Source organism: Neovison vison, chromosome 1 (genome assembly GCF_020171115.1).
Source record: "Neovison vison isolate M4711 chromosome 1, ASM_NN_V1, whole genome shotgun sequence".
NCBI lineage: Eukaryota > Metazoa > Chordata > Mammalia > Carnivora > Mustelidae > Neogale > Neogale vison.
In genome coordinates, this window is record NC_058091.1 from 65,528,639 (window position 1) to 65,547,284 (window position 18,646).

General features: G+C 39.7%; 1 protein-coding gene across 3 annotated transcripts in view; it reads right to left on the reverse strand.

Annotated features, from left to right (window-relative positions):
• PDE7B (phosphodiesterase 7B) overlaps positions 1-18,646 on the reverse strand; it is a 319,410-nt gene that overhangs the window by 60,873 nt on the left and 239,891 nt on the right. For all 3 annotated transcript variants that reach the window (XM_044248236.1, XM_044248244.1, XM_044248253.1), the window contains one exon: positions 16,919-17,002. In XM_044248236.1, the coding sequence (XP_044104171.1) occupies positions 16,919-17,002 (84 nt within the window). The remainder of the gene's footprint in view (positions 1-16,918; positions 17,003-18,646) is intronic.

Sequence of the window (18,646 nt, forward strand, 5' to 3'; positions counted from 1 at the left end):
TATATCTTTTGTAATTTTGGTACCGATAAAAACCAGATCAGACGTGCTTATTACATTGTTTCTAGTATGCATTAAAACAAATAGGTAACTATTAAGGTAAAAGAAAGAAGGTTTTGTTTGTTTGTTTGTTTGTTTTTGTAACAAGAAGATAACCTGGTTCATCCTTCCATACACATAGTGCACTTTGGGAACCGGTGCAATGGAGGGCTATAGTAACGAAGATTGCTCACTTGGAAAACATGACTTAAAGGCAATTACCAAATAATATTGATAATCTTAACGAAGATACTCTTTACTAAACTCATATGAAAAATGTCTTGTAACTGGGCAAACCCTTCAGCTGCTCTAAGCACATCATGTGTAATTTAACTTTGGTAAGAAGAGACTACATCATCTATAGCAACAAGTCTTTTTGATTAACATGCTTTTTCACTCAACAAATGTTTGTCAAACCCTTACTATGTGCAAAGCATTGTTCTAGGCAGCAGGACTAGCAGTGAACAAAATAGAGTTTCTTTTTTTTTTTTTTTAAGATTTTATTTATTTATTTGACACAGAGAGAGAGATCACAAGTAGGCAGAGAGGCAGAGAGTGGGGGAAGCAGGCTTCCTGCTGAGCAGAGAGCCTGATGTGGGGCTCAATCCCAGGACCCTGGGATCATGACCTGAGCTGAAGGCAGAGGCTTAACCCACTGAGCCACCCACGCACCCCAAAATAGAGTTTCTTTCATTGGGAACTTATATTTCATGAATGCAAGATGAGAATGAATACAAAATTAATTTCCGTTAGTCCCAAGAAGAAAATGGATAGGGCTACTGCACTAAACTCTAAATCAATCAGATGGCCTAAACTTGGCATGAGCGGATGCACACATGCTTATCATTTGGCTTTTCATTTTGTCTGGCAAAGTAATTTTCATGTTTTTGTTTGTTTGTTTGTATAGCTTTTCTCACAGTATACGATTTGGTTGATGCTTTGCCCTATTTCTTGGCCCCATTTAAAATTCCTCTCTACAATTTAAGGAATGGAATTTAGAATTTCCTGATACTCCAGCCCAAGTTTTCATTTTTCCTATGTAATTTAAAATTGTCCTTAAGTCACCTCGAGTCATACTTTTCTTTTCTTTCTTTCTTTTTTTTTTTAGATTTTATTTATTTGACAGACATACAGAGAGAGAGAGAGAGAAAGAGAGAGAGAGAGAGTACACACACAAGTAGGCAGAGCAGCAGGCAGAGGGAGAGGGAGAAGCAGGCTCTCTGCTAAGCAGGGAGCCCGACACGGGGCTCGATCCCAGGACCCTGGAGCTCATGACCTGAGCTTAACCAATGGAGCCACCCAGGTGCCCCTCGAGTCACACTTTTCTATTATTCATGCCATTATTATTGTTGGCTAATGGTTACCAGCGCTTTGTATCATTTAAAGGAGCGTCAGTTGTTCCTTCTCTTACATCTTCTCTATTTAAGAGACTTAGAAAATAATACCAAAGGTGATTTAAGGTGGTGAGAGCTATTTAATGGCTCAAAATACTCTGAGAGAACATTCCTGTCATAAGACTATGGTGACATGCCTTCTTATTAATTTCCATGTAGTGGGTGTTTCTTACTTATCCAGCTATGAATGTTCGATGAAGTTCATCCATTGTGTTACTCTTGTTAGTCATTTCCAAACAGCTGAAATAAAAACCCCAGTGCTTTAGATTATTTTCAAAATCTCGGGTGGCATGACTGGCCTTTACAGGTTCAGCTAATGGAAATTTTTAAAAATAAGAAAGCTGAACTCTTCTCCAAGATTGCTTTGACGTCCCAGTTAATAATTTCTGTTTAAAATAATTGGCTCTAAAGAATTCTAAGATTCTGAGAAGTCATGAGTCACTGAAGACAAACTAAGTTATACCCTCAAATAGCTTTTGTGTTAGGCATTTTGGTTATATTAGAATTCTTTCAAAACAGGTTATCCATATTTGGTAATTCTGAGTTAAGAGAAATTTCACTGACCAGAAAAGGCTCGTCTTTCAATACATTAATCAACTCTTTTAAGAGATTTCCCTCGGAGGTGTTAAAATCTATTTGCCTATGATTTTTTTTACATGGGTAGTAAGACTATCAATGGTATCATAAGTCATGTTGACCGTTTAGAAAGCTAATATTACCCCTTAAGGAATAATTATTGCTATAATCAAGAGGGATAAATGATAGGGAAAACATCTCAAGAAAACAGGTCCTCTAAAAGAAGGAACTTTGTTTCTTTCCCAACCTAGGAGCTAAGCTATTAGAATAGTGCCTGGCACATAATAGATTCTCAGTAAGTATCTATTTAGTGAATAAGCAAATGGAAAAGAGTATCCCAGCAACTGCAGTGTGTATATATATCATAAATAAGGTGTGAGATATATATATATATATAAAACGTGGCATGTAGAACACTTTCAATACATATCAGTTTATTTTAGAGTTACCACGGCAGATTGTATATTGATATTGGCTTGAGATCCTGGACTTTTTATGTAAGAAATTTGAAATGGGATTGAGTCCGGAGACCAGTATATGTTGTTTTTATGAAGCATGTTGATAAAGAAGTCTTAATCTAAGGTAGAGAAGGTTGAACTAAAGAAGTCGATGTGACAGAGAATGCATTTTCATTGCACAACCAGGAAAAATCGGCCCAGGAAAAATCGGCCATGTTTCCGAAACTTAGTTTCAATATTAGCAAGAAGCAACCACTTGCTAATAATAAGCAAGATACAATGGTGAGAAAATGTTTTTCTTTACTCACAAGTCTTTAATAATTCTCCACTTTATTCTTTTTACAGAGTAAATGACAAACTGTCATTTAAGATCATCCCTGTTCTTGCTCTAACCGATCCTTATTGTGTGTAAAACTTCAGACTGGTTTTAACATTAATTCTCATTACCTTCCCTCCAACCCTGCAACTCCCTCCTTTCACCACTAAGCACTGACTCTAGGGTCTGAAGACACTCACTCTTTGAATGAATCCAGCATTTTCACACCACTGATCTTTATTTTGAATGCCCTTAAAAAAACTCCACTTACAAAGATCTAATCATTGTCCAAGTGCCAATGCCAGTCACCTGATGAAAACTTTCCCTAGAATGTCCAGTGATCTCTTCATTGGAACTTCCTTGGCACCTGTCAGTTTATCTGAGTTGTGTGCCACCATTTCCCCCCAATTTTTTTTTTCATCTTGTATCCTTATAACTCATAGCTTGGCACACAGTAGTTGCTCAGTAAATATAAGTTGTTTGATCTAATTTAACTTTTCTTCTTAAAAAAAAAAAAAAAAAAGATTTATTCCAGGTCTCCCAAGGAGACTTCTGGCATAGATTTTTAGCTTTCTGGTCTTTACCTGAATTATCTCCAAATTAGAAAACAGAGCTATTGTGGTAAGGCACAAAATGAAAGAATGAGAAAAGAATAAGAAAAGAGATGGTAGCCTTTCCTTCATCATATGGCAAGGATTATCAACCAATAGTGAGTGAGAGGAGTGAGAGAGGGAAAGGGGATAAATGGCTTATCATCTATGCTAAGGTAAGTATTTTCTACTTCACTAATTTCTTGGCAACCTGGAAATGCTAAAAGTCTTTCCATTGCTGTTGGAACCAATGGGGAAAGATGAACAAGGAGACACTACGCAGCCTCTGCCTAGAAGGAAACAAGCGACGGCCACAGCAGTCTTCACGCCAAGAATTGCCTCCTCTCCATGGTAGTGGGATGGGTATGTGGGACAGAGTAGAGTCCGTGGGAGACAGAGGTAAAACTTGTTTCCATGGCTAAACATTCCTTATAGACTGTATTATGCAAGGGCACACACACACACACACACACACACACCACAGGAAAGAGAGGAGTCTCTGTTGTGAGATTATTTCCTTTTTTGCAGTTTTGTATCTCAGGGAGAGGTGAGACTGTGGGGTACAATGATTGACTTTTCTATAATGGCTCACACAATGGGAAAAAGAGAAAGCAGTGGCAGACGCTTAGCCAATAAAGGTGGGGCCAGGCCACCATGTTATTGCAGGAATTTCTCTTTCAGTGGTTCCACAGCTGTGGTACTTCTGATACCGAGGGCTGGTGGCCAGGGGGAGCACAGAATTTGTTCTCTGGGCAATAAACACACAACCATCAAGCTCAGAGGGTCCCCCAATGCCCAGTGTCCACAACTCCCCACCTTGTGTCCTACTTCAGAGAGAAAGTAGAAGGCATGAGGTGGAAAATTCCTTACTTTTCTGCTACAAAACCTACAAAACTATGTAGACATTCTTTCCTTCTTTCTACTTGTTCTATTGGAAGAGGGGCTGCCTTTTCTTTCTCTCTCTCTCTCTTTCTTTCTTCCTTCGTTTCTCAGATTTTATATCTTTATTTGAGAGAGAGAGTGTGCACGTACAAGAAAGCATGAGCGGGATGGGTGGGATGGGCAGGAGAGGGAGAACAGGCTCCCCGCTGAGCAGGGATCCTGATGCGGGGCTGGACCCCAGAACCCTGGGATCATGGTTGGAGCCGAAGGCAGATGCTTAACTGACTGAGCCACCCAGGTGCCCGGAGCTGCCTCCTTTTCTAAGACCAGTCCTCCTGTCCCCATTACTCTTCAGGACCCTTTACTCCCAGTTGTGACTTTTCTGTCCCATATGGCTTGTTGTTCTTACTCAACTAGATCTTTCTCACCATAATTTCAGCATCCTCTAATGTCTTACAAACCAACCAACCAACCAACCAACCACCACCAACAACAACAACAAAAACAAGACCAAAAAAGCCTTCTCTCTCCCACATTCTCAACCACAGTTTTTCCTCTATTTTTCTCTATCACTTTATTTACAACCATACTTGGGAAAGCAACCTGTCTGGCATTGTAGAGGGGACTCAATAAAGATTTGTTGAAAGAGAAAGTCCCTGCAAGAATAAGAGAATGAAAAAGAGGATGCATCTTTCTTTTCTTCAAAATGGGTTGAGAACTCCTTACTGTTATGTATCATATACTTGTCAAAGCACTTCTACTTGTGGCCATAGAGAAGGGAAATACAGATACCAGAGATAATAACAGTCCACCTTATTGAGAATTGATACCACGGTAGGTGCTGCCCTACTCACTCAGTGCCCTTCATGCCAGCTCTGGGAGATATGCACACTTCAGCTCTTCTTTCTCAGGTCGGGAGGCAGGAGGACAGAGGGGTCTGGACAGACACTGCTGCCGGAATCCAAATCCAGACAACTGTTGTAGAACCAACGGCCCCCACCGCCAGGGGAAGGCCTTGGTTGATCTTTTCTTTCATTGCCAGGGTTAAAATTTATTATCTATATATAAGGTAAAGTTTAAATAAGGAAGGCCTGTGGTTGAGTGGAAAAACAGAATGTCAAAAGACCTGAATCCTGGATCTTAACGCTTCCAATACCTTGCCAAGAGTCACTTAGCATCTCTGTTTTCTTTTTGTTTTTCTTTTTTGTTCTAATTTTTGGTTTTCATTTTGTTTTGTTTTTCGTTTATAAACTGAGAAACCCGGCTAACAGACCTCTTGATTGCCTTCATTTAGAAGGTTTGTCAAAGGTAAAGTGCTGTTTGAACATGAATTAGAACTTGGATTTCATGCTTTTTGGAATAAATTTCCTCTTGAAATGACAAGGCATTATTGTGAAGTATCATACATAGCTTTTAGAAGTACCTAGCTTCATAATTTCCAATAATCTTTCCAAGGTGGCTTAGCAAATAAAGTTTTCTGGCCCATGGCTGCAGCTTCATTTTCTGTATCTTGGTATTACCTTATTTAGAAAAAAAAATTCATTTTGGATTGATATTGCTTTTTCTTTTTAATAAAATCCCCTTTGTTCTGATTATAAGAGGGATACATCTTATGGCAGAAAAAAATAGAATATCAGGAAGAAAGAAATAATAATCACCTTGAAACCACACCTGTTAAAACTTTAGTGTATTTTAAAAAACATAACCGACATCCTTAAGATCCTGCTTCTTTTCATTTAACATACTATCAACGTTTTGAGAAACTTTCTTTCAATTATGCACAGTTTGCGTGACAGGAAATAACCAACTCCCCCTTGAGAAAAATTAAAGCAACCGGTGGCAGCCTCAAATCTGACTTTGTCACAATAGCAATTCCATTTCCTTCTGCTTTAGGGAAGGCGTGCAAGTGTCCTCCGTGGTCACCACCACACCCTTCTCCTTCTTATCAAAGAATACAAGCTCAGATAATGAAACAGGCGACTTGTCGTTTGGCATCTTCTGCCAGAGCAGTAGGAATATATAGCTGAGAAGTTGCCAAATCTAGTGTTTTGATGTGTGATTATATATCTTCTCACTAAGTTATAGAAATGTTTGTTCCAAGATATTGAGGCATTTTTGTACCAAAAAGGAGAGAGTCTAAATGTACTAGAAAAAGAAAATGACTATTATAATGTATGAAAAATATTTCATATGAGTAATTATATCTGCAACACAGAAAAGGAATGTATTGCATACATGTATTGCCTCTGACCATTAAAATTCATCTCTAAGAAGGAATTATAGTACACTATCGTTAAGAGCTTGTGCTCTGGTATTTGGATTTTTGGGCTTTGAATTTCAGCTTATAAGTTATTTCTTGGGTGAGTTTCTTTTCTTTGAACCTTAGTTTCCTTGTCTGAAATAGTAGTGCCTAATTCCTAGGGGTCTGGTTGGGATTAGATGTATTAATCTTGTGCAAAGCATGTAAAGCAGGGTCTAGAACCTAAGAGCTCCACACACCTTATTATTATTATTATTACTATTTGCTATACTATGTGTGTGGCATAATTGACCTCTATCAGTGGTTCCCTAATACTCATGGAAGGTCCAGAGCCAGGCTTGCTGATTCAGGTAGCGTTTTGAAATATGCTCTCCAAAGATTCAGGTTCAAAAAAGTTTGCAGTTACAGGGTGGTGGATTTTTCTTGGAGATGTGGTGGTTGCACAGAGGAGGGAATGAGTCATCATTCCCCTGGGAGGGTGCAAGCAGGCTTTGCAAAGGTCATAATGCTGGGAGAGGGCTTGAGTGGTGAATAGATACTTAGGAGAAGAAGTGGCTGGGTTGTGTGGGTGGTGTACTCAGCGGAGGAAGAAGATAGATCCAAAATTCAACTACATCTACGGTGGACCTATTATAAGCAAGACAGGCTGCTGGACACACTGATCTCATCTATCTCTCCCCTCAACCCAGTGAGGCTGATGTTACTATCTCCTTCCACAGGTGTGGACAGTGAGTAGTTTGGGCACTTTTCCCACACTCACAAGAGAAGTAGGATTCAAAGCCAGGTCTGACTTCAAAGCTCTTTGTCTTTCTGCCCACTTCCTCCGTTAAGCATGGTTTAGAGTGCACACTTAGCAGTGGGTGTGTGGTGTGTGTGGTGGGGCTCTGGGCTGGACAACGATGGTGGGCCAGGCAAAGAAGCAGCCTGTGGTTAGGTGGGCAGAACCTTGGCTATTTCTGGTGTTTGCAGCAGCCCTCCTGTGCTTCTTGGCCTTTAGGAAACCTCTGGCCTTGGGGGGCCTTGACCAAGAGGGTCTTCGCCCAAGAGGGACCTCCACCTGGCCTCCTTCAGCCTCGCCCTGGAATGGAGCACCTCCTATCTCAAAGGTGTGGTGGTGGCTCTTGTTAGGTGCCCCCGTACTGGCCATGTTCCCTTGGGAACTCTCCTCAGTAATTGCTGTAATCCCTTCTTAGGTTACTCATGAGTAATAAACCACCCAGGTGACCCAAGGCAATTTGGTTTGCTAGTTAAGAGAGAAAACCATCTTCTTGAGCTTGTGTGGGAACCCTGAGATCTCAGTTCGGAAACACACAAAAGATTCTGAGGCTGGAACACTTTCTCTTTTTTCACATGTAGAGTTAAATACGGACCCTTGGCAAGTCATTTAAATCTTCTAAGACTTTGAAGGTAGGGTAGCAGTGACACGACATAACCCCTCATTTTGTTTATTAATGAAGTCACAAGAGATAGGCTTGTGCTTCCTTCTGGGTGGGAGGTTGAATTTAATTTTGTTTAACAAACAACTCATTCTAACTGAGTGACTCATAGGATAACTTCAGTCAAAAGAAACTTAATTTACTCCTGCTTCCCTCTTGATTTTACTGTCTCTATAAATCCAAAGAAGCCGCTATATCATAAAGACTGAGGAAGTCAGGGTTTTACTCACAGAAGTGCTGCAGTAGAAAATGGTCATTTATCTGTGCTACATTCAAATGAGTTCGCAAACCCACTGGGCTCTGACATAAACAAATGTGTTTGTACTGACTAGAATCCATGGTGCGAGGTAGGGCGGTGTCTGAATCGTGGTGTCTAGTTTCTCACAGAGGTAAATAAATGGCTGGTAAGGCTTCTTTGTGGGTTTTATTATCGGTAGTCTTACACTTCTAAATCAAGCTTATTAGACACTACAATTATAGGGTCTCTGGAATGAAGTCGTTGGTTTGGTGATACCTGTTCTGGTCCTATGGCTCATGGAGGATCATGATTCCCAAGTGGAACTTCCAGATCAGGCCTTTCTGATCTGCACTACAGTCCCTTCATTGCAACGCTCTCTTGGACATTTCCCTTTCATTCTTGCAAACAACCTGTCCCTGAGCTCACTGTCTTCTCCCAACTCACCCTCCAACTTTGTTCATGGTTGATCTCATCTCCAGTTCTTCAGGTGACCAGATCCACCCCAGGATTTCCCAGCATTCAGTATCATCAAGTTTTATCTCCTTGTCTCCATGTCGTCTCTGGATTTAGACCTTCTTTCTACTTCTGCCATAGTCTGTGGCCTGATCACGTTTCTCTTGATTTACTGAGTCTGCCCCTCCTACATAGGAGTGTTAGTTAATTTTCTTAAATGCTATTTTATGCTGTCTATGTTTTTCTCAAAATTCTCTGGTGACCTTCCTTGCTTAATAAGTCAAGTTCAAGTTCTTTATCTTGGCATTCTAAGCCTTTTGCTTTCTCTCTAGTCAACATACTTTACTACTTTCTGGATCTTCTCCCACTTAATGACTTAATGTCTCCCATATGTCAGCTCAATCTCACTTTTAGGCAATTCCTTAATGAGAGGACACTCTATTTTATCTCTGAGGGTTCAGCACAAGACCACAAGCCCGCTTTTCCTGCTCAGAACACATCAGTAATCTCTGCCGCCTTTTGTCTCTGATCAGTTGTCTCTGTCAATTCTTTTAGAACTAGATTGCTTATGTTCTTGTATACTCCTTGTATAGTTTAACGTATGTGCGTCTTGCCCATGTAGTGAGGTCTTTAAGGGTAAGGGAATATCTAAAAGTTTCCTTTTGAGCACTCAGAATCCTCAGCCCAGGTATAGGATGTAGTAAGTGCCACCCTGCTATCCACTGTCCTTGTTGACTTGAAAGGAATTGTTCAGATATTGTGGGGTCTTTGGCAGACTCCAGTCCCACGGCTGTCGGTGACAGGAGCTATCCCAGCTGTGTGGTTATGGGTGTGGCTCAGGGCACCTTGGCTTCATGGCTGGCTTTGCATAAAGTAGATGTTCTATTCTTTGAATGAATGAATGACAACTCAGAGGAAATACTGGGCTCCCTATTTTGATTTTCCATTTGTTATCAATCATATACAAAATAATAAATCTATTAAACAATGTCAGCCAGGCTAACAAAAGGCAGTGGCTAGTTTCAGTTTTAGCTTTAGAAGGCAAAACCTTTCTATTTCATTGTGGATTTCCCCAGAAAGTCAGGTACATTGAATGATCTCTCCTGACTTCTTTGGTGGCTCCTACTTGAATACCTCATCTTCCAATGAAATTTATATCTAGTTGAGTAGAATTGTTGATGACTCCTTCCTAGTTTCTTGGGTCTTGAAGCACGTTTCAGAATGACTGTAAAAATGCTGGCCTTACTGTGCAGTCCTCCTTCACTTCATTGTTGCTCTAAAGCTGTTCCTGCTTTAATTCCTCTAGAATGCCTTCCCTATTTTCCCAAGACTGAGTTAACTGTTCCCTTCCCCAAAGTTAATCATGCTCTCCTCTGAATCCTGTATACACAAACATGTTTCTCATACTATGTATACTTTTAGTATACATGCATGTATTATTAAATGTATCAGAACACATCAGAATGTATAGGTTTATGTCTCTATAAATTCCTCAAAGACTCTGGCTATGTCTCATTTATCTTTGTATCTCTAGCACCTGGCTCACTGCCTAATGTCGGGAGGTACTCCATCAATGGTTACTGGTGAGTAGTGACAGGGAGTGAGTAAAACAGTGAGGCTGACATCAGTTGTGTCTTCTGCAATGCAGTGGCATTTCCGTGGCTAACCATTCTACTGGTCTGGCATTTCTGCGTGTGGAGTGCTGGGGAGCTTGTAGCCACAGACCCTGGGTGCACATCATGGAGCATGACCCCCTTGAGTTAGAAAGGAACCATGACCACAGTCAGAGTCTTGTCTTGTCTTTCTTCTAGGAGTTCTTGTAGTTCTTCTAGACACTATTGAACTTTGAAATTTTGGAGTGTTACTCTGGTGCTCAGAAGAAGTCTGAGCTTTTCCCAGCTGACATCTCCCTTCTCTGCTTGTAGAGCATGGGGCTGGGAGCCTGAACTTCGGGGGGAGTACTGGATATCATCTGAACATGACTTCTTTCCAAACATCCCATAACATTTTTTAAAGGATGTTTTATTTTCTCTTTCTTTTTCAGTTGAGACATAATTGACAAGTAATATTGTGTAAGTTTAAGTGTATAAGGTATTTGATTTGATACATTTATATATTGCTGTATGATTACCACAGTGTTAGCTAACACCTCTGTTAGGTCATATAATTACCATTTAATTATTGTGGTGAGAAGAATTAAGATGTAGTCTCCTAACAACTTTGAAGTGTATAATGCAGTACTGCTGACTATAATCACTGTGTTGTGCTTTGGATTTCCTGGACTTATCTATCTACTAGTTGCAAGTTTATACCCTCAAAGACATCTCACCCTGGAACATTTTACTTTAAGCCCTTTACATTTTGTGTGATTCTCATAGGTAACATTAAGAGTCACCTTTAAGAAGATGACTGAAAGGCTCTCACCATCTGCTAGGAATTCTTTCTTAGAAAACTGAGTTTGTAAGCAAATTGTCCCTCTTTAAGAGGGGGGCATCCCTTAGTACCAGATGGTTTGTAACATGCTGGGTAGCTTTTGTTGATGGTTCTTCTGTGAACATATTTTATATTTCTGCAGGGTGTAATGTTTTAGATGTCAGGTTTTATTTTTTTATTCACTTATTTTCAAAGATTTTATTTATTTGAGAGAGAGAGAGAGTGAGAGCACCAGCTGGGGGGAAGGGGAAGAGGGAGAGGGAGAGGGAGAGGAAGACTCCCCGCAGAGCAGAGAACCTACAGGGCTGGATTCCAGGATGCTGGGATCATGACCTCAGCCAAAGGCAGGCACTTAACTGCCTGAGCCACCAGGGTACCCTTTGATGGCAGCTTTTTTTTTTTTTTTTTTAAAGACTTTATTTATTTATTTGAGAGAGAGACAGTGAGAGAGCATGAGCAAGGAGAAGGTCAGAGAGAGAAGCAGACTCCCCATGGAGCTGGGAGCCTGATGCGGGACTTGATCCCGTGACTCTGGGATCCTGACCTGAGCCGAAGGCAGTCGTCCAACCAACTGAGCCACCCAGGCATCCCTGATGGCAGCTTTTAAAAAAGTCTTTGAAACTCTGAGTCACTTCTCCTCCATAATAATAAATAATAATATATATATTTTAATTATATATTTATATATTAATCATATTATATATTTATATATTATTTTATGTTTACATAATATATTTACATAAAATATTTGTATTATTTTGTCTAATTATGTATTATATAATATATGTATTATATATGAATATAATATATGTATAATATATGTATAAATGTATGTCTAATGTATATGTATGTATAATACATATGTATAAATATGCATTATGTAATATAATTATAATATATCAAACACATATATATCCATATATATGAATAAATAGTATTTATTAGTTCTATTTCAACAATAATGAGCAAAGGAAAATCTATTTGTAGCTCTATTAAAATTACCTCATGCTTGTGGAGTTAAAACGGCCCTGCCTGGAGAAGCAGATCTGGAGGAATAGAACTTTAAAGATCAAGATTAGCAAATTAGCCAACAGGAAACGCCAAAGAGCCAATTAACCTCCTCCTCCTGCAAAGACCGTAGCTGCCCTGGGGCTCCAGGCTCTCTGAGGCAGCTGAAATGTGCCTCCCTGAAACTTCAGCTGAAGCTGCCTCATTCCTTCAAGCTCCACAGTCGCTGGGAATGTTTGCTTTGTATGTCACTTCCGTTGCCGAGCGAGTGTGGAAGTCATTGTGTTGCTCCCAAATGGTTGCCATGGGAACATCTGCACCTAGTCATTATCTACTCAGCCTCCAGATTACATTAAACCAGGAGACAGAGAGGTACAAGGGCACTGTAGCCACCTGTTCTGGAGAAAACTGTGATAGCTTATGCGACATTTTTGCCTCTGTGGCCACACATTTCTCAGAACATTGTCTCCGTTTTCTCTTCTCTCGTTTCCCTCCAGAGTTAGGGAATGACATAAATTTGTAGGACAGTGGCATTGGGATAACTGAGTCCTTACATTCCCATTCGTCCTGCCCTCCTCCGGGTCCCCATTTTCGTATCTCACACAGAATAAAAATAATTGTCATTCTTTTCTCTCCCTCTCTTCTGCCCTTCCATGCTTAGGCGTAAGGATAATCCTCTTCTTTAAAGGTCTATGATTCCTGAGCCCACACAATGGTGCTGAAGCTACATTTTTTCTTCTTCTTATCTAGAGAAGCTTCTCAAAATTCACACAAATGCCTCTTTTCTAAATTATATAAAATATAAACAGTAAATGAAACTGGCTGTCAACAGGTAACTTTATCTGACATATTTCTCAATAAAGAAATGCGTGGGTCTGCATGCGTCTCTTATGAGTAGGATTTCAGATCTTTATTCCTGGATTGAAAGTGACATTTAAGAGGTGTTGTCTTGAAGTAAATATTTTTGGTAGGAAAAACTTTAAAAAACCACTGTCCTTGTAATTATTGTCTAAACCAGAATACTTAGGGAATGAAAATGGCATTAATAAGTTTGCCTAGACAATAGGTACAAATTTGACCCCTTATATGTAGACAAGTACATAGGCATGGTAGTACCATGTCTTCAAAAAATAGGGGGAAAGAGATACCTCTTCCAGAACAATGTTTGTTCAGTTGGAAATTCTAACTGAGGAATTTAAAATCTGAATGAGCAAGGAAGTTCCCTTTCTGTTTACACTTCTATCTCGAGTAAATTAAGTCAATGCGAGTCCATTCTTGAAAGTAAAGTGATGGCGCTGGGGATTGGGGAAAAAGATGACATTGATGAAGGAAAATAGACCAGGGTGAATGTACCTATGGAGATGTCATAAACTTTTAACTTTGTTTAAAAAACTGACTTAAGGGTTAGTCACTCTTTTCTGTTAAGGGTCATACAGTTAAGTGTTTTTGGCTTTGTGGGTCATATGGTCTTTGTTGGAAAGAAGCTGTAGATGATATGTAAATGAAGGGCATGGCTGTTTGCCAATAAAATCTTATTTATGAGACAGGAATGGGTGGGAGCATAGATTACTGCATTGGTTTTCATTGGCTCATTCTCATTCTAGTTATCTGTTTTACTGTCTACAAGTTTTGTTCTGACAGAAACATATATTAGATACTAATTCTGACATCTTTGTGTTCTGCTATGGCAGGTTGGGGCAGTAGCTGAGAGGGCCAATGAAGAAGTGCAATGGACCTTACTATTCAATGTACATTTTTGTTAGTCATGTTCCAGCCATTCAAGACATATGCTGAAGTTGGGGGGTAGAAGGTGAACTTCCTGCCACATTTTGGACAGGGACTGGCAGCCACATGGATTTCACTAAGCATTTTAGAAGAAGAGCAGCTGGGATGCAGACATAGGGGAGAGAGGCTCTGGTGATTTGGTTTTTTACTATAAATGGTCTTTTAAAAAAAGTCCTACCCGGATTCTAGCTTGGGGGAGTGGTGAAAACCGCAAGCACCTGAGGAAAATAAAGTCTTCAGTCTCTGCCTATACTTGAAAAAAAATGACCCACAAGGAAGGTAAATGATACAACAAATCACTTTAAACTAGTCCAGTACTTACTGTGTAGAACTGAAATCAGTTGGTAAAAATAAAAGTTTTAGAAGAAAGTCTTAAAATGTTCCTTTGGAGTTTATCTTTCTCTTTTTATAGAATTATACTTAAAATGTTTCCTTTTAGGCAGGAAGCATATATTAACAACTCAGGCAGGCAAAACTCAACAAGAACATGAACGACATTAAAGAGAATTAAATAGTATCTCTATTTAAATATTCTATCTTAAGTCACTATATGGAACACAGATAGACACACACCTGCTGCTACCTGGTGACAAGCTGCTGTAATTGCAGGCTAATCTAGAAACTGGAGAGTGACCACAGTCATGTTACTGATTCTGTTTTCAACTCTCTAACCAGGAACAGCAGGCATTTGACAAATGAATGGAAAGTACCACAGACAAGGAAAAATCTCAGAGGGCTTCAGTCCTATCTGAGCTGTTGAGCAAAATATAGGGGATGACAGATGTCATAATCATTTAATATAATCTTTTTGGGGGATCTTTTGATCTAATTGGTAACAAATGCAAGTGAGAAGTCAGTTCTTTGAGATCTCGTAGTCTATTTAGGGATACGTTTTATACATCTAGGAAAGAAATTGAGTCCACCATAAAGCAAAATACAATGAAGGCAAATAGATATTGTTTTAGCATGTTTTACTGATAAAAAGACATAAGTGAAGGAATTATCTAGAGTAGAGTGTTGAGAAGAGGAGAAAGTGGATTTCAAATGGAGGGCCAACACTGTCACTTAATGTGTGGAAGGTCATGAGCAATAGTTGGAGTGAAATGGGAGTGGAGGAGAAGAGAGCATCTCATACCAAGGGAAGGAGGCCAGCGTGAGTCCTGGCACTAGGAAGTTTCTGGAGGACTTACAGAAGATGGGTAACAGGATGGCACCTGCTTGTAAGTGATTTGTAATAGAGTGAAATATTATCTGCATTGGTTTTCTGTTTAAATTTTTTATATTTTTTCATTTTTTAATGTTATAAAACCAAAAAAACTAATTGTAAAAAACCCAAAATCCAAGTGTTACAGAAATCTATGATGTAGATAATGAAATACTCCATAACCCCACTTACAAAGATAACTGCTATTAGCTGATGTTGCTTATTAATATTAGCATAATTTAGAAACAGATTATATCATTTGGAACCTTGAAATTATAAAGAGAAGTTTCTCCTATTTTCCTAATTCATCCATGCCTCATACTGGAAACCATGATATAACATCTCATCTAATATTGAGAGAGGCTTTTTTGGTTTTCTCCATCTCACACTTAGTAGGTAAAGCCATTGGAGAGCCCTGGTGTCTGTGAGACAGTGAAATAAATAAACCCTTTACTCATCCCTATCTTGCTTGGTGGAACCATATCCCTGGCAACTGGAAATCAGTATAGTCTAGAGACTGTCAAAGGGGTAACTTCCATGGATAGCTGGAACAGCCTAGTGGAGGTCATAAGGAAACTTAAGAGACACCATCAGAGCTCTGCACTATATCCCCCAATATATCCAATATTGCATTGGTTTGGCAAATCAATTGTGTCTTCTACAATGTATTTTTGGGGGCCGTGTTGGGGAGGTTATCTCTAGTATGGAAACGTTGCTCCAAATCTCTGTGTCCCAGAAAGAGCTGAGAAAATAGATATTGTACATCGATAGGGAAGTTTAATGAGCTAGAAGATCATAAACATTTCCATCCCCTACTGAGCTTTTGAGGATTTAAAGATAGCAAGTTTTGACTCTCTTAGTAATTTTTAGGGGTTAAGGTAAATCGGATTACCTCTTCTGCTGAACTTGTTTATTCCAAAGGAAAGTAATACCATGTGGTTGCAACCCAACACTTCAAAATTTATGGATGGGAAGTGACATGAGAACCAAACACTGAAAACCTTGGAGCAAACTGAAATTTATCCACTTTCTACCTCCACCGGCCTCTCTAAGTCCAAAGTGCTGGATGGTTGCCATAGTTAGAAGACATGAAATAAGGTGGAGAGACTAGTCACTGGTCTGGGTTTCCAAAGGAATTTGAGATTAACAGAGCTATGAACTGGAGGTTGAGAAAAACTCCAAATAAGGAGAAGTATATGAAGGGAAAGGGTAGAAACGAATGACTTTCTGAGGTATTCATAATGGAGGAAGCAGCAAGTCCAGACTTCCAGGGTTCTGCCATGGTGAAGAGTATTACTGGAAACATGAGAATGGATCTCGGGGACCTCGATTAGATAAAGAAGGGAGAATGACACAACAGATAATTACTAAGGGCAGTGGCATAATAGGTTCCCCTGTGGAGTTTTAGCAATGAAATAGAATCTCATCTGGTTGAGTCCAGGATGATGGTGGAAAGAATGTGCTGGATAATGAAAGGGATAAGCTTCCTTGTATAGGGCTTCACAGTTTTTAAGACTTACATTTTTATTTTAATTTTTCCCACTTTATTGAAGCTTATTTTTTTTCTTTTCAAATTTTTATTTAAATTCTAGTTAGGTAACATAAGACTTACATTTTTAAAGCTGACCTGATCTCATTTGATCCTTACTAAAGCTGAGGCAGGTAGGCAGGGCCAGAATTACGTCACTAGGGAGGAAATCTAAAGACAAAGGGTTAAGTTCCATTTGGGAGGGGAGACAGAGAGGAAGGCAGGCAGACATCATCGGAGGGTTTTGAAGTTCAGAGGGAAGTAAGTTTTTTTTTTTTTAAGGAAACATTTGTTCCTTTCCAGGTACACTTGATTACTCACTGTTAAGTAGGCGGAAGTCAATGAATGGGTAGGAGCCACGGCGTTCAGCAGGAGCCCCCGTCTGACCCCTTAGTCGTACATCTCCTGAAAAACAGAAAATTCAAACAAACGTTTGAAAACATTGCCAAGTATATTCACTTTTCCACTTATGTCACTGGAACCAACACTAAATGTCAGGAGGAAAATGATTTCCATTCACCTTGCATAATAGAGAGCTATGTGAGAAGGGATTTTTTTAAAAAGATTATTTATTTATTTATTTTATGGACAGAGATCACAAGTAGGCAGAGAGGCAGAGAGAGAGAGAGAGAGAGAGGAGGAAGCAAGCTCTCACTGAGCAGAGAGCCCGATGCGGGGCTTGATCCCAGGACCCTGAGATCATGACCTGCGCTGAAAGCAGAGGCTTAACCCTCTGAGCCACCCAGGCACCCCCGAGAAGGGATATTTAATGAATGCTGAGTGTAATGAACTTGGCAATCTCTTATGAGCGAAGCAGCACTCTGCTCCCTTTTAGATCTGCCTAGAAGATGGATCTGTGAAAATCATAGGAATTTACAAAATGTCCATTGTCCGAGGGCCACAAAGATGAGGCATCTGAATTGGGAAGGACGAATGGTGTTCTGGAATTATAGCTTTTATTCTTATTAACATGTTTAATTGCCCAGTGTTATTCTCCTGGTTTTAGCACAGTTGCCTTCTCACTGGTGTCTACCATCCTGCTGCCTAGGCCATATCATGGATCTGCTTTAGAACCCGCTCAGTGAAGGCCCATCTTGCTCCAGGTAGTTTGGATACTTCGCATCCCTTGGACATAACAGTTGCTAGGGTTTGTAGAACTTATTTTTTTTGTAGGTTTTCTTTAATGTCTGCATTCCCTTTCCTTTGTGATGTGTCTTCTGCCTTCCCGATCAAGGGCATTGACTTTAGTACGAAACAGACTCGGGGTCAACCTCAGCTCAGACACCTGTTACCTGTACGATCTTGGGAAATTTATTTCTCTTAGCCTCAGTTGCCTCCTTGTAAAGTGTCATTGGTTGAAGAATCTAAAATAACACTTGCTGTCTTGCCATAAATGCTGGGTTTACTTTTTTGTCAACTCCTGAAAAGCAAGGACTCTGCATGTTATGTGTTTTGCACTTTTCCATACAGCTTTGTGTATTGTATGGCATATATCAGACTCTAAGTGAATGTCTTCTGTTGACAAGAATAAATATAAAGACAAAATTTGCCAAATAATACATAAAGTGTGGAATTAGAGGAGAGGTAAAAATACATGAGATCTACTATATTTCTGGAAGAACTGAATCAGGGAAAATTTCAGTTCCATGAGTAATGGGTCCACTCCCATAAACTACTCTTTCCCAGATGTGAGGCAGCAGCAGGCCTTAGCCTATGAGTAGAGAGGAGGGACAGTCTTCTCTCTACCATTCCCACCTCCTGTAATCAACAAGCGCCTGGGTGAGATCCCCTTCAGCTGTAATCCACACCATTGGCAATGTTTAAAATATCCCTTACAAATAGATGGGCTTACCAACTGCAAGCTGTGAGCCTCTGGACTATTCTGTGCTTTGAATTTTATATTGGTACCTTATTTAATGCTTTATATCATCTGATATTATAGTGCCATACTGATATTAAGGAATGTTATAGTTTACAGAATAAAGCAAAGTGGGAGGAGGAGGGAAGAGATGGAAAAGTACTTTTATAAATATGAATATCATCTGACAT